This window comes from Engystomops pustulosus, chromosome 1 (assembly GCF_040894005.1).
Source record: "Engystomops pustulosus chromosome 1, aEngPut4.maternal, whole genome shotgun sequence".
In the NCBI taxonomy this organism is placed as follows: domain Eukaryota; kingdom Metazoa; phylum Chordata; class Amphibia; order Anura; family Leptodactylidae; genus Engystomops; species Engystomops pustulosus.
Window position 1 is genome coordinate 763,501 of NC_092411.1, and position 12,308 is coordinate 775,808.

Genomic DNA, 12,308 nt, shown 5'->3' on the forward strand with positions numbered 1-12,308 from the left:
CACTGACAGCACAGTTTGTAGCATGGAGGTATTTTTTGTGTTGTATGATCTCAGATGTGGGCGGGTCTGGTGCTCCTCAGGGGTGTGGTCTATACAGGTCCCTCCCCCTCTTACCTGTCTTCTCCTCTGTCTCTACACAGATGACTTTATGAAGCAGACCCGGGGGCTGCTGCTCCTCTACAGCCTGAAGAACCCCTCGTACCCGGAGTACATGTTCAGTACTGAGAGCGGCATCATGTGTCTGGACATTCACCGGGATCACCCCTACCTGGTGGCCGTCGGCTTCTATGATGGGAACGTGGCAATCTTCAACCTGAAATCTGACTCTCCACAGCCAAAGTACATGAGCTCCGCAAAGTCTGGCAAACACACCGACCCTGTGTGGCAGGTAAGTGATCAGGCCATACATTACCAGGATATCCTGTCACCACTAGGGGGAGCTCACTGCCTATGGAATTACTACAGTATGCCAGAGATGATCTCCATGACCCCCCTCACTAGCCCCCCAGGAATATTAGCTGTTATAGGGGTTGTCCTGAGCTTTTATCCCCTGAGAGGATAAGATCAGTGCTGCACCCACAGTAACATGTAATACATACGTGTTGTACCCCCCGATCAGCGTGTTACCCCCTGTCCTGCCCCCCTGTCATGTCAATGTGCCGCCATATACCTCCCTGTGCCGCCATATACCTCAGTCTCCTCCTCTCTATCGCCCCATGTCCCTGCAGTCTCCTCCTCTCTATCGCCCCATGTCCCGGCAGTCTCCTCCTCTCTATCGCCCCATGTCCCTGCAGTCTCCCCCTCTCTATCGCCCCATGTCCCTGCAGTCTCCCCCTCTCTATCGCCCCATGTCCCGGCAGTCTCCTCCTCTCTATCGCCCCATGTCCCGGCAGTCTCCTCCTCTCTATCGCCCCATGTCCCTGCAGTCTCCCCCTCTCTATCGCCCCATGTCCCGGCAGTCTCCTCCTCTCTATCGCCCCATGTCCCTGCAGTCTCCCCCTCTCTATCGCCCCATGTCCCGGCAGTCTCCCCCTCTCTATCGCCCCATGTCCCGGCAGTCTCCTCCTCTCTATCGCCCCATGTCCCGGCAGTCTCCCCCTCTCTATCGCCCCATGTCCCGGCAGTCTCCTCCTCTCTATCGCCCCATGTCCCGGCAGTCTCCTCCTCTCTATCGCCCCATGTCCCGGCAGTCTCCTCCTCTCTATCGCCCCATGTCCCTGCAGTCTCCTCCTCTCTATCGCCCCATGTCCCTGCAGTCTCCTCCTCTCTATCGCCCCATGTCCCTGCAGTCTCCTCCTCTCTATCGCCCCATGTCCCTGCAGTCTCCCCCTCTCTATCACCCCATGTCCCTGCAGTCTCCTCCTCTCTATCGCCCCATGTCCCGGCAGTCTCCTCCTCTCTATCGCCCCATGTCCCGGCAGTCTCCTCCTCTCTATCGCCCCATGTCCCGGCAGTCTCCTCCTCTCTATCGCCCCATGTCCCGGCAGTCTCCTCCTCTCTATCGCCCCATGTCCCGGCAGTCTCCTCCTCTCTATCGCCCCATGTCCCGGCAGTCTCCTCCTCTCTATCGCCCCATGTCCCGGCAGTCTCCTCCTCTCTATCGCCCCATGTCCCTGCAGTCTCCCCCTCTCTATCGCCCCATGTCCCTGCAGTCTCCTCCTCTCTATCGCCCCATGTCCCGGCAGTCTCCTCCTCTCTATCGCCCCATGTCCCGGCAGTCTCCCCCTCTCTATCGCCCCATGTCCCGGCAGTCTCCTCCTCTCTATCGCCCCATGTCCCTGCAGTCTCCTCCTCTCTATCGCCCCATGTCCCTGCAGTCTCCCCCTCTCTATCGCCCCATGTCCCTGCAGTCTCCCCCTCTCTATCGCCCCATGTCCCTGCAGTCTCCCCCTCTCTATCGCCCCATGTCCCTGCAGTCTCCCCCTCTCTATCGCCCCATGTCCCTGCAGTCTCCCCCTCTCTATCGCCCCATGTCCCGGCAGTCTCCCCCTCTCTATCGCCCCATGTCCCGGCAGTCTCCCCCTCTCTATCGCCCCATGTCCCGGCAGTCTCCTCCTCTCTATCGCCCCATGTCCCTGCAGTCTCCCCCTCTCTATCGCCCCATGTCCCGCAGTCTCCCCCTCTCTATCGCCCCATGTCCCGGCAGTCTCCCCCTCTCTATCGCCCCATGTCCCGACAGTCTCCCCCTCTCTATCGCCCCATGTCCCGGCAGTCTCCCCCTCTCTATCGCCCCATGTCCCTGCAGTCTCCCCCTCTCTATCGCCCCATGTCCCGGCAGTCTCCCCCTCTCTATCGCCCCATGTCCCGGCAGTCTCCTCCTCTCTATCGCCCCATGTCCCGGCAGTCTCCCCCTCTCTATCGCCCCATGTCCCTGCAGTCTCCTCCTCTCTATCGCCCCATGTCCCTGCAGTCTCCCCCTCTCTATCGCCCCATGTCCCGGCAGTCTCCCCCTCTCTATCGCCCCATGTCCCTGCAGTCTCCTCCTCTCTATCGCCCCATGTCCCTGCAGTCTCCTCCTCTCTATTGCCCCATGTCCCTGCAGTCTCCCCCTCTCTATCGCCCCATGTCCCTGCAGTCTCCCCCCTCTCTGTCGCCCCATGTCCCGCCAGTCTCCCCCCTCTCTGTCACCCCAGTTAATGACAAAGGGAGGTGGGGGGCACAACCGCTTCCCGTAGGTAAACTATGGGGGTTCAGGGTCCCAGTCTTCTAATACAGTGATTTTCAACCTGTGTGCCGCGGGGAAAGATCGCCCAGGGCTGGCGCCAGCACCCCTCTTATTCCCCTGCAGCCGGCCAGTGCCGTGTGCCGGCACCGCAAAGCGGCGCTCCGCTTACCGAAAGACGCTGCCGTGTGGTGTAATCCCCATCCCCAGCAGCCTGGCTGTGCTGGGTGCTAGCGCCGTAAAGTGGTGCGCGGTATGCTGCAGGATGCTGCGTGTGAAGCGCTGTGCGGCTGCCGGCAGGAGGAGGAAGACAACGAATTGGAAGCTCCGGATCTGAGTAGAAGACTGAGGTGAGTACTATTCTTTTATTTTAAATGTCGCATTTACTAGTCCATGGGGATGAGAAGGAGCTGTATATAATGAATGGGGGGGCGTGAGGAGGGGGCCACATATAATGAACAGAGGGGGGGGCGTGAGGAGAGGGCCACAGATAATGAACAGGGGGAGGTGTTTGAGGAGGTGGCCACATATAATGAACGGGGGGGGGGGGGGCGTGAGGAGGGGACTGTATATAATGAATGGGGGCATGAGGAGGGGGCTGTATATAATGAATGGGGGCATGAGGAGGGGGCTGTATATAATGAATGGGGGGTGCATGCAGGGGACTGCATGTAATGTTTGGGAGAAAAGGAGGGGGCTGCATATAATGGGCGATGAGGGGGCTGCATATAATGGGCGATGAGGGGGATGCATATAATTAAACTATGGGTGGTGAGAGGGGCCTGGGCTGCATATAATTAATTCATGGGGGGCTGCATATAATTAATTTATGAGGGTGAAGAGGCTGTATAAAATGAATCCAATGCCGCTATGCCAGTTTACTGCAAAGGGGCCCACTGAGGCTTTGTCGCCCAAGGGCCCACTGAAACCTGGAGCCGGCCCTGGGTGCCCCTGTGTAGCTGTGCCGCCGCGCCCCCATGTTTCGGCCTCCATACTTACAAGTCCCGCGTCGGCAATCCGCCCATCTTCTGTAGCTCCTGCATCGCGCGGCCCATGTCACGTGACCTGACGTCAGGTCGCATAAGTCACGTGACCAGAAGCGCGCGGTGCAACCTGGAGGAGCCGAGCCGCCATTAGGAGTGAAGGTACGCGGAAGAAGACATCACCGGAGGGTAAGTATATAAGGTTATTATATGTATAGGGAAGGCAGCTAGGGTCTCTTAATTAGTAAAGGGAGGCCGCCAGGGTCTCTTAATTAGTAAAGGGAGGCCGCTAGGGCCTTTTTATTAGTAAAGGGAGGCAGCTAGGGCCTTTTTATTAGTAAAGGGAGGCCGCTAGGGCCTTTTTATTAGTAAAGGGAGGCCACCAGGGGCTTTTTATTAGTAAAGGGAGGCAGCTAGGGGCTTTTTATTAGTAAAGGGAGGCAGCTAGGGCCTTTTTATTAGTAAAGGGAGGCAGCTAGGGGCATTTTATTAGTAAAGGGAGGCAGCTAGGGGCATTTTATTAGTAAAGAGAGGCCGCTAGGGCCTTTTTATTAGTAAAGGGAGGCAGCTAGGGGCATTTTATTAGTAAAGGGAGGCAGCCAGGGGCATTTTATTAGTAAAGGGAGGCCGCTAGGGGCATTTTATTAGTAAAGGGAGGCAGCTAGGGCCTTTTTATTAGTAAAGGGAGGCAGCTAGGGCCTTTTTATTAGTAAAGGGAGGCAGCTAGGGGCTTTTTATTAGTAAAGGGAGGCTGCTAGGGGCTTTTTATTAGTAAAGGGAGGCATCTAGGAGCTTTTTATTAGTAAAGGGAGGCAGCTAGGGCCTTTTTATTAGTAAAGGGAGGCCGCTAGGGCCTTTTTATTAGTAAAGGGAGGCCGCCAGGGGCTTTTTATTAGTAAAGGGAGGCAGCTAGGGCCTTTTTATTAGTAAAGGGAGGCAGCTAGGGCCTTTTTATTAGTAAAGAGAGGCAGCTAGGGTCTTTTTATTAGTAAAGGGAGGCCGCTAGGGGCTTTTTATTAGTAAAGGGAGGCAGCTAGGGTCTTTTTATTAGTAATGGGAGGCAGCTAGGGTCTTTTTATTAGTAAAGGGAGGCAGCTAGGGCCTTTTTATTAGTAAAGAGAGGCAGCTAGGGTCTTTTTATTAGTAAAGGGAGGCATCTAGGGCCTTTTTATTAGTAAAGGGAGGCAGCTAGGGCCTTTTTATTAGTAAAGGGAGGCCGCTAGGGGTTTTTTATTAGTAAAGGGAGGCAGCTAGGGCCTTTTTATTAGTAAAGGGAGGCAGCTAGGGCCTTTTTATTAGTAAAGGGAGGCCGCTAGGGTCTTTTTATTAGTAAAGAGAGGCAGCTAGGGCCTTTTTATTAGTAAAGGGAGGCCGCCAGGGGCTTTTTATTAGTAAAGGGAGGCAGCTAGGGTCTTTTTATTAGTAAAGGGAGGCAGCTAGGGCCTTTTTATTAGTAAAGGGAGGCCGCCAGGGGCTTTTTATTAGTAAAGGGAGGCAGCTAGGGCCTTTTTATTAGTAAAGAGAGGCAGCCAGGGGCTTTTTATTAGTAAAGGGAGGCAGCTAGGGCCTTTTTGTTAGTAAAGGGAGGCCGCTAGGGCCTTTTTGTTAGTAAAGGGAGGCAGCTAGGGCCTTTTTATTAGTAAAGGGAGGCAGCTAGGGCCTTTTTTATTAGTAAAGGGAGGCAGCTAGGGTCTTTTTATTAGTAAAGGGAGGCAGCTAGGGCCTTTTTATTAGTAAAGGGAGGCAGCTAGGGCCTTTTTATTAGTAAAGGGAGGCCGCTAGGGGCTTTTTATTAGTAAAGAGAGGCAGCTAGGGTCTTTTTATTAGTAAAGGGAGGCCGCTAGGGACTTTTTATTAGTAAAGGGAGGCAGCTAGGGGTTTTTTATTAGTAAAGGGAGGCAGCTAGGGCCTTTTTATTAGTAAAGGGAGGCCGCTAGGGGCTTTTTATTAGTAAAGGGAGGCCGCCAGGGGCTTTTTATTAGTAAAGGGAGGCAGCTAGGGGCATTTTATTAGTAAAGGGAGGCAGCTAGGGGTTTTTTATTAGTAAAGGGAGGCCGCTAGGGACTTTTTATTAGTAAAGGGAGGCCGCTAGGGGCTTTTTATTAGTAAAGGGAGGCCGCTAGGGGCTTTTTATTAGTAAAGGGAGGCCGCTAGGGGCTTTTTATTAGTAAAGGGAGGCAGCTAGGGGCATTTTATTAGTAAAGGGAGGCAGCTAGGGCCTTTTTATTAGTAAAGGGAGGCCGCTAGGGCCTTTTTATTAGTAAAGGGAGGCAGCTAGGGCCTTTTTATTAGTAAAGGGAGGCCGCTAGGGGTTTTTTATTAGTAAAGGGAGGCAGCCAGGGCCTTTTTATCAGTAAAGGGAGGCAGCTAGGGCCTTTTTATTAGTAAAGGGAGGCCGCTAGGGCCTTTTTATTAGTAAAGGGAGGCCGCTAGGGGCTTTTTATTAGTAAAGGGAGGCCGCCAGGGGCTTTTTATTAGTAAAGGGAGGCAGCTAGGGCCTTTTTATTAGTAAAGGGAGGCAGCTAGGGGCTTTTTATTAGTAAAGGGAGGCAGCTAGGGGCATTTTATTAGTAAAGGGAGGCAGCCAGGGGCTTTTTATTAGTAAAGGGAGGCAGCTAGGGCCTTTTTATTAGTAAAGGGAGGCAGCTAGGGGCTTTTTATTAGTAAAGGGAGGCATCTAGGGGCTTTTTATTAGTAAAGGGAGGCCGCCAGGGGCTTTTTATTAGTAAAGGGAGGCCGCCAGGGGCTTTTTATTAGTAAAGGGAGGCAGCTAGGGCCTTTTTATTAGTAAAGGGAGGCAGCTAGGGCCTTTTTATTAGTAAAGGGAGGCAGCCAGGGGCTTTTTATTAGTAAAGGGAGGCATCTAGGGGCTTTTTATTAGTAAAGGGAGGCCGCCAGGGGCTTTTTATTAGTAAAGGGAGGCAGCTAGGGGTTTTTTATTAGTAAAGGGAGGCAGCTAGGGGCTTTTTATTAGTAAAGGGAGGCAGCTAGGGCCTTTTTATTAGTAAAGGGAGGCAGCTAGGGTCTTTTATTAGTAAAGGGAGGCAGCTAGGGCCTTTTTATTAGTAAAGGGAGGCCGCCAGGGGCTTTTTATTAGGAAAGGGAGGCAGCTAGGGCCTTTTTATTAGTAAAGGGAGGCAGCTAGGGTCTTTTTATTAGTAAAGGGAGGCAGCTAGGGCCTTTTTATTAGTAAAGGGAGGCCGCTAGGGCCTTTTTATTAGTAAAGGGAGGCAGCTAGGGCCTTTTTATTAGTAAAGAGAGGCAGCTAGGGCCTTTTTATTAGTAAAGAGAGGCAGCTAGGGCCTTTTTATTAGTAAAGAGAGGCAGCTAGGGCCTTTTTATTAGTAAAGGGAGGCAGCTAGGGCCTTTTTATTAGTAAAGAGAGGCAGCTAGGGCCTTTTTATTAGTAAAGGGAGGCCGCTAGGGCCTTTTTATTAGTAAAGGGAGGCAGCTAGGGCCTTTTTATTAGTAAAGGGAGGCAGCTAGGGCCTTTTTATTAGTAAAGGGAGGCCGCTAGGGGCTTTTTATTAGTAAAGGGAGGCCGCTAGGGGCTTTTTATTAGTAAAGGGAGGCAGCTAGGGGCTTTTTATTAGTAAAGGGAGGCCGCTAGGGCCTTTTTAGTAGTAAAGGGAGGCAGCTAGGGCCTTTTTATTAGTAAAGAGAGGCAGCTAGGGCCTTTTTATTAGTAAAGGGAGGCCGCCAGGTGCTTTTTATTAGTAAAGGGAGGCAGCTAGGGCCTTTTTATTAGTAAAGGGAGGCAGCTAGGGCCTTTTTATTAGTAAAGGGAGGCAGCTAGGGCCTTTTTATTAGTAAAGAGAGGCAGCTAGGGCCTTTTTATTAGTAAAGAGAGGCAGCTAGGGCCTTTTTATTAGTAAAGGGAGGCCGCTAGGGCCTTTTTATTAGTAAAGGGAGGCAGCTAGGGCCTTTTTATTAGTAAAGAGAGGCAGCTAGGGCCTTTTTATTAGTAAAGGGAGGCCGCCAGGTGCTTTTTATTAGTAAAGGGAGGCAGCTAGGGGTTTTTTATTAGTAAAGGGAGGCAGCTAGGGCCTTTTTATTAGTAAAGGGAGGCAGCTAGGGCCTTTTTATTAGTAAAGGGAGGCAGCTAGGGCCTTTTTATTAGTAAAGGGAGGCAGCTAGGGCCTTTTTATTAGTAAAGGGAGGCAGCTAGGGCCTTTTTATTAGTAAAGGGAGGCAGCTAGGGGTTTTTTATTAGTAAAGGGAGGCAGCTAGGGCCTTTTTATTAGTAAAGGGAGGCAGCTAGGGCCTTTTTATTAGTAAAGGGAGGCAGCTAGGGCCTTTTTATTAGTAAAGGGAGGCAGCTAGGGCCTTTTTATTAGTAAAGGGAGGCAGCTAGGGCCTTTTTATTAGTAAAGGGAGGCCGCTAGGGCCTTTTTATTAGTAAAGGGAGGCAGCTAGGGGTTTTTTATTAGTAAAGGGAGGCAGCTAGGGCCTTTTTATTAGTAAAGGGAGGCAGCTAGGGCCTTTTTATTAGTAAAGGGAGGCAGCTAGGGGTTTTTTATTAGTAAAGGGAGGCAGCTAGGGCCTTTTTATTAGTAAAGGGAGGCAGCTAGGGCCTTTTTATTAGTAAAGGGAGGCAGCTAGGGCCTTTTTATTAGTAAAGGGAGGCAGCTAGGGCCTTTTTATTAGTAAAGGGAGGCAGCTAGGGCCTTTTTATTAGTAAAGGGAGGCAGCTAGGGCCTTTTTATTAGTAAAGGGAGGCAGCTAGGGCCTTTTTATTAGTAAAGGGAGGCAGCTAGGGCCTTTTTATTAGTAAAGGGAGGCCGCTAGGGCCTTTTTATTAGTAAAGGGAGGCAGCTAGGGCCTTTTTATTAGTAAAGGGAGGCAGCTAGGGCCTTTTTATTAGTAAAGGGAGGCAGCTAGGGCCTTTTTATTAGTAAAGGGAGGCCGCTAGGGCCTTTTTATTAGTAAAGGGAGGCAGCCAGGGGCTTTTTATTAGTAAAGGGAGGCAGCTAGGGCCTTTTTATTAGTAAAGGGAGGCCACTAGGGGTTTTTTATTAGTAAAGGGAGGCAGCTAGGGCCTTTTTATTAGTAAAGGGAGGCAGCTAGGGCCTTTTTATTAGTAAAGGGAGGCATCTAGGGGCTTTTTATTAGTAAAGGGAGGCATCTAGGGGCTTTTTATTAGTAAAGGGAGGCAGCTAGGGGCTTTTTATTAGTAAAGGGAGGCCGCTAGGGGCTTTTTATTAGTAAAGGGAGGCATCTAGGGGCTTTTTATTAGTAAAGGGAGGCCGCCAGGGGCTTTTTATTAGTAAAGGGAGGCCGCTAGGGGCTTTTTATTAGTAAAGGGAGGCCGCTAGGGGCTTTTTATTAGTAAAGGGAGGCAGCCAGGGGCTTTTTATTAGTAAAGGGAGGCAGCTAGGGGCTTTTTATTAGTAAAGGGAGGCCGCTAGGGGCTTTTTATTAGTAAAGGGAGGCAGCTAGGGCCTTTTTATTAGTAAAGGGAGGCAGCTAGGGGCATTTTATTAGTAAAGGGAGGCAGCTAGGGCCTTTTTATTAGTAAAGGGAGGCCGCTAGGGCCTTTTTGTTAGTAAAGGGAGGCCGCTAGGGACTTTTTATTAGTAAAGGGAGGCAGCTAGGGCCTTTTTATTAGTAAAGGGAGGCAGCTAGGGGCATTTTATTAGTAAAGGGAGGCAGCTAGGGCCTTTTTATTAGTAAAGGGAGGCCGCTAGGGCCTTTTTGTTAGTAAAGGGAGGCAGCTAGGGCCTTTTTATTAGTAAAGGGAGGCCGCTAGGGGTTTTTTATTAGTAAAGGGAGGCAGCCAGGGCCTTTTTATCAGTAAAGGGAGGCAGCTAGGGCCTTTTTATTAGTAAAGGGAGGCCGCTAGGGGCTTTTTATTAGTAAAGGGAGGCCGCCAGGGGCTTTTTATTAGTAAAGGGAGGCAGCTAGGGCCTTTTTATTAGTAAAGGGAGGCAGCTAGGGGCATTTTATTAGTAAAGGGAGGCCGCTAGGGCCTTTTTATTAGTAAAGGGAGGCAGCTAGGGCCTTTTTATTAGTAAAGGGAGGCAGCTAGGGGCATTTTATTAGTAAAGGGAGGCAGCTAGGGCCTTTTTATTAGTAAAGGGAGGCCGCTAGGGCCTTTTTGTTAGTAAAGGGAGGCAGCTAGGGCCTTTTTATTAGTAAAGGGAGGCCGCTAGGGGTTTTTTATTAGTAAAGGGAGGCAGCCAGGGCCTTTTTATCAGTAAAGGGAGGCAGCTAGGGCCTTTTTATTAGTAAAGGGAGGCCGCTAGGGGCTTTTTATTAGTAAAGGGAGGCCGCCAGGGGCTTTTTATTAGTAAAGGGAGGCAGCTAGGGCCTTTTTATTAGTAAAGGGAGGCAGCTAGGGGCATTTTATTAGTAAAGGGAGGCAGCTAGGGCCTTTTTATTAGTAAAGGGAGGCAGCTAGGGCCTTTTTATTAGTAAAGGGAGGCCGCCAGGGGCTTTTTATTAGTAAAGGGAGGCAGCTAGGGCCTTTTTATTAGTAAAGGGAGGCAGCTAGGGCCTTTTTATTAGTAAAGAGAGGCAGCTAGGGCCTTTTTATTAGTAAAGGGAGGCAGCTAGGGCCTTTTTATTAGTAAAGAGAGGCAGCTAGGGGCTTTTTATTAGTAAAGGGAGGCCGCCAGGGGCTTTTTATTAGTAAAGGGAGGCAGCTAGGGGCTTTTTATTAGTAAAGGGAGGCCGCTAGGGCCTTTTTATTAGTAAAGGGAGGCAGCTAGGGCCTTTTTATTAGTAAAGGGAGGCAGCTAGGGCCTTTTTATTAGTAAAGGGAGGCCGCTAGGGCCTTTTTATTAGTAAAGGGAGGCAGCTAGGGCCTTTTTATTAGTAAAGGGAGGCAGCTAGGGCCTTTTTATTAGTAAAGGGAGGCCGCTAGGGCCTTTTTATTAGTAAAGGGAGGCCGCTAGGGACTTTTTATTAGTAAAGGGAGGCAGCTAGGGCCTTTTTATTAGTAAAGGGAGGCCGCTAGGGACTTTTTATTAGTAAAGGGAGGCAGCTAGGGGCTTTTTATTAGTAAAGGGAGGCAGCTAGGGCCTTTTTATTAGTAAAGGGAGGCAGCTAGGGCCTTTTTATTAGTAAAGGGAGGCCGCTAGGGCCTTTTTATTAGTAAAGGGAGGCAGCTAGGGCCTTTTTATTAGTAAAGGGAGGCCGCTAGGGCCTTTTTATTAGTAAAGAGAGGCCGCTAGGGCCTTTTTATTAGTAAAGGGAGGCCGCTAGGGCCTTTTTATTAGTAAAGAGAGGCCGCTAGGGCCTTTTTATTAGTAAAGGGAGGCCGCTAGGGTCTCTTAATTAGTAAAGGGAGGCCGCTAGGGGCATTTTATTAGTAAAGGGAGGCCGCTAGGGCCTTTTTATTAGTAAAGGGAGGCCGCTAGGGCCTTTTTATTAGTAAAGGGAGGTCGCTAGGGGCTTTTTATTAGTAAAGGGAGGCAGCTAGGGGCTTTTTATTAGTAAAGGGAGGCAGCTAGGGGCTTTTTATTAGTAAAGGGAGATCGCTAGGGGCTTTTTATTAGTAAAGGGAGGCCGCTAGGGACTTTTTATTAGTAAAGGGAGGCAGCTAGGGCCTTTTTATTAGTAAAGGGAGGCCGCTAGGAGCTTTTTATTAGTAAAGGGAGGCAGCTAGGGGCTTTTTATTAGTAAAGGGAGGGCGCTAGGGGCTTTTTATTAGTAAAGGGAGGCCGCTAGGGACTTTTTATTAGTAAAGGGAGGCAGCTAGGGCCTTTTTATTAGTAAAGGGAGGCAGCTAGGGGCTTTTTATTAGTAAAGGGAGGCAGCTAGGGGCTTTTTATCAGTAAAGGGAGGCAGCTAGGGCCTTTTTATTAGTAAAGGGAGGCAGCTAGGGGCTTTTTATTAGTAAAGGGAGGCAGCTAGGGCCTTTTTATTAGTAAAGGGAGGCAGCTAGGGGCTTTTTATTAGTAAAGGGAGGCCGCTAGGAGCTTTTTATCAGGAAAGGGAGGATATCCCTTTTGTGTTCATCAAAACAGGCCCAGGTTTCACACTGAGTGAGTAAAATAAATTTAAAATCTATATTATTAACTATATGTATAATATGACTGTTTTAGTGTAATTTTGTGCTATTTTGGTTGGTGGTGTGCCCCAGGATTTTCTAAGAAGAAAAAGTGTGCCGCGGCTCAAAAAAGGTTGAAAATCACTGTTCTAATATATGTTAGATATTGATCACTAATTCTGAGGAGAGGTCAGTACAGGTGGTAAACCCAACTTACAGACGACCTCTAGTTACAAATGGACCTCTCTGCCCCTGTGACCTCTGGTGACCTCTCTGCCCCTGTGACCTCTGGTGACCTCTCTGCCCCTGTGACCTCTGGTGACCTCTCTGCCCCTGTGACCTCTGGTGACCTCTCTGCCCCTGTGACCTCTGGTGACCTCTCTGCCCCTGTGACCTCTGGTGACCTCTCTGCCCCTGTGACCTCTGGTGACCTCTCTGCCCCCTGTGACCTCTGGTGACCTCTCTGGATGTGACTATAGTCCCAGACTGCACTGATCAGCTGTAAGGCGTCTGTAATTAAGTTCTTTTGATAATCCTCGGTCCCATTACAGGAAAAAACTTTGATAATCCAATCGTCTCTGGGACAAATTTATTTTTTTTTGTCTGGATCTACAATTATAAAATATACCTGTTCCGACTTACATACAAATTCAACTTAAGTACAAACCTA

At 49.9% G+C, this 12,308-nt stretch overlaps 1 protein-coding gene across 1 annotated transcript in view; it reads left to right on the top strand.

Annotated features, from left to right (window-relative positions):
- Positions 1-12,308, top strand: part of DNAI1 (dynein axonemal intermediate chain 1) — a 142,126-nt gene that overhangs the window by 50,642 nt on the left and 79,176 nt on the right. Inside the window, exon 14 of the mRNA XM_072132714.1 lies at positions 141-388. Coding sequence (XP_071988815.1) covers positions 141-388 — 248 coding nt within the window. The remainder of the gene's footprint in view (positions 1-140; positions 389-12,308) is intronic.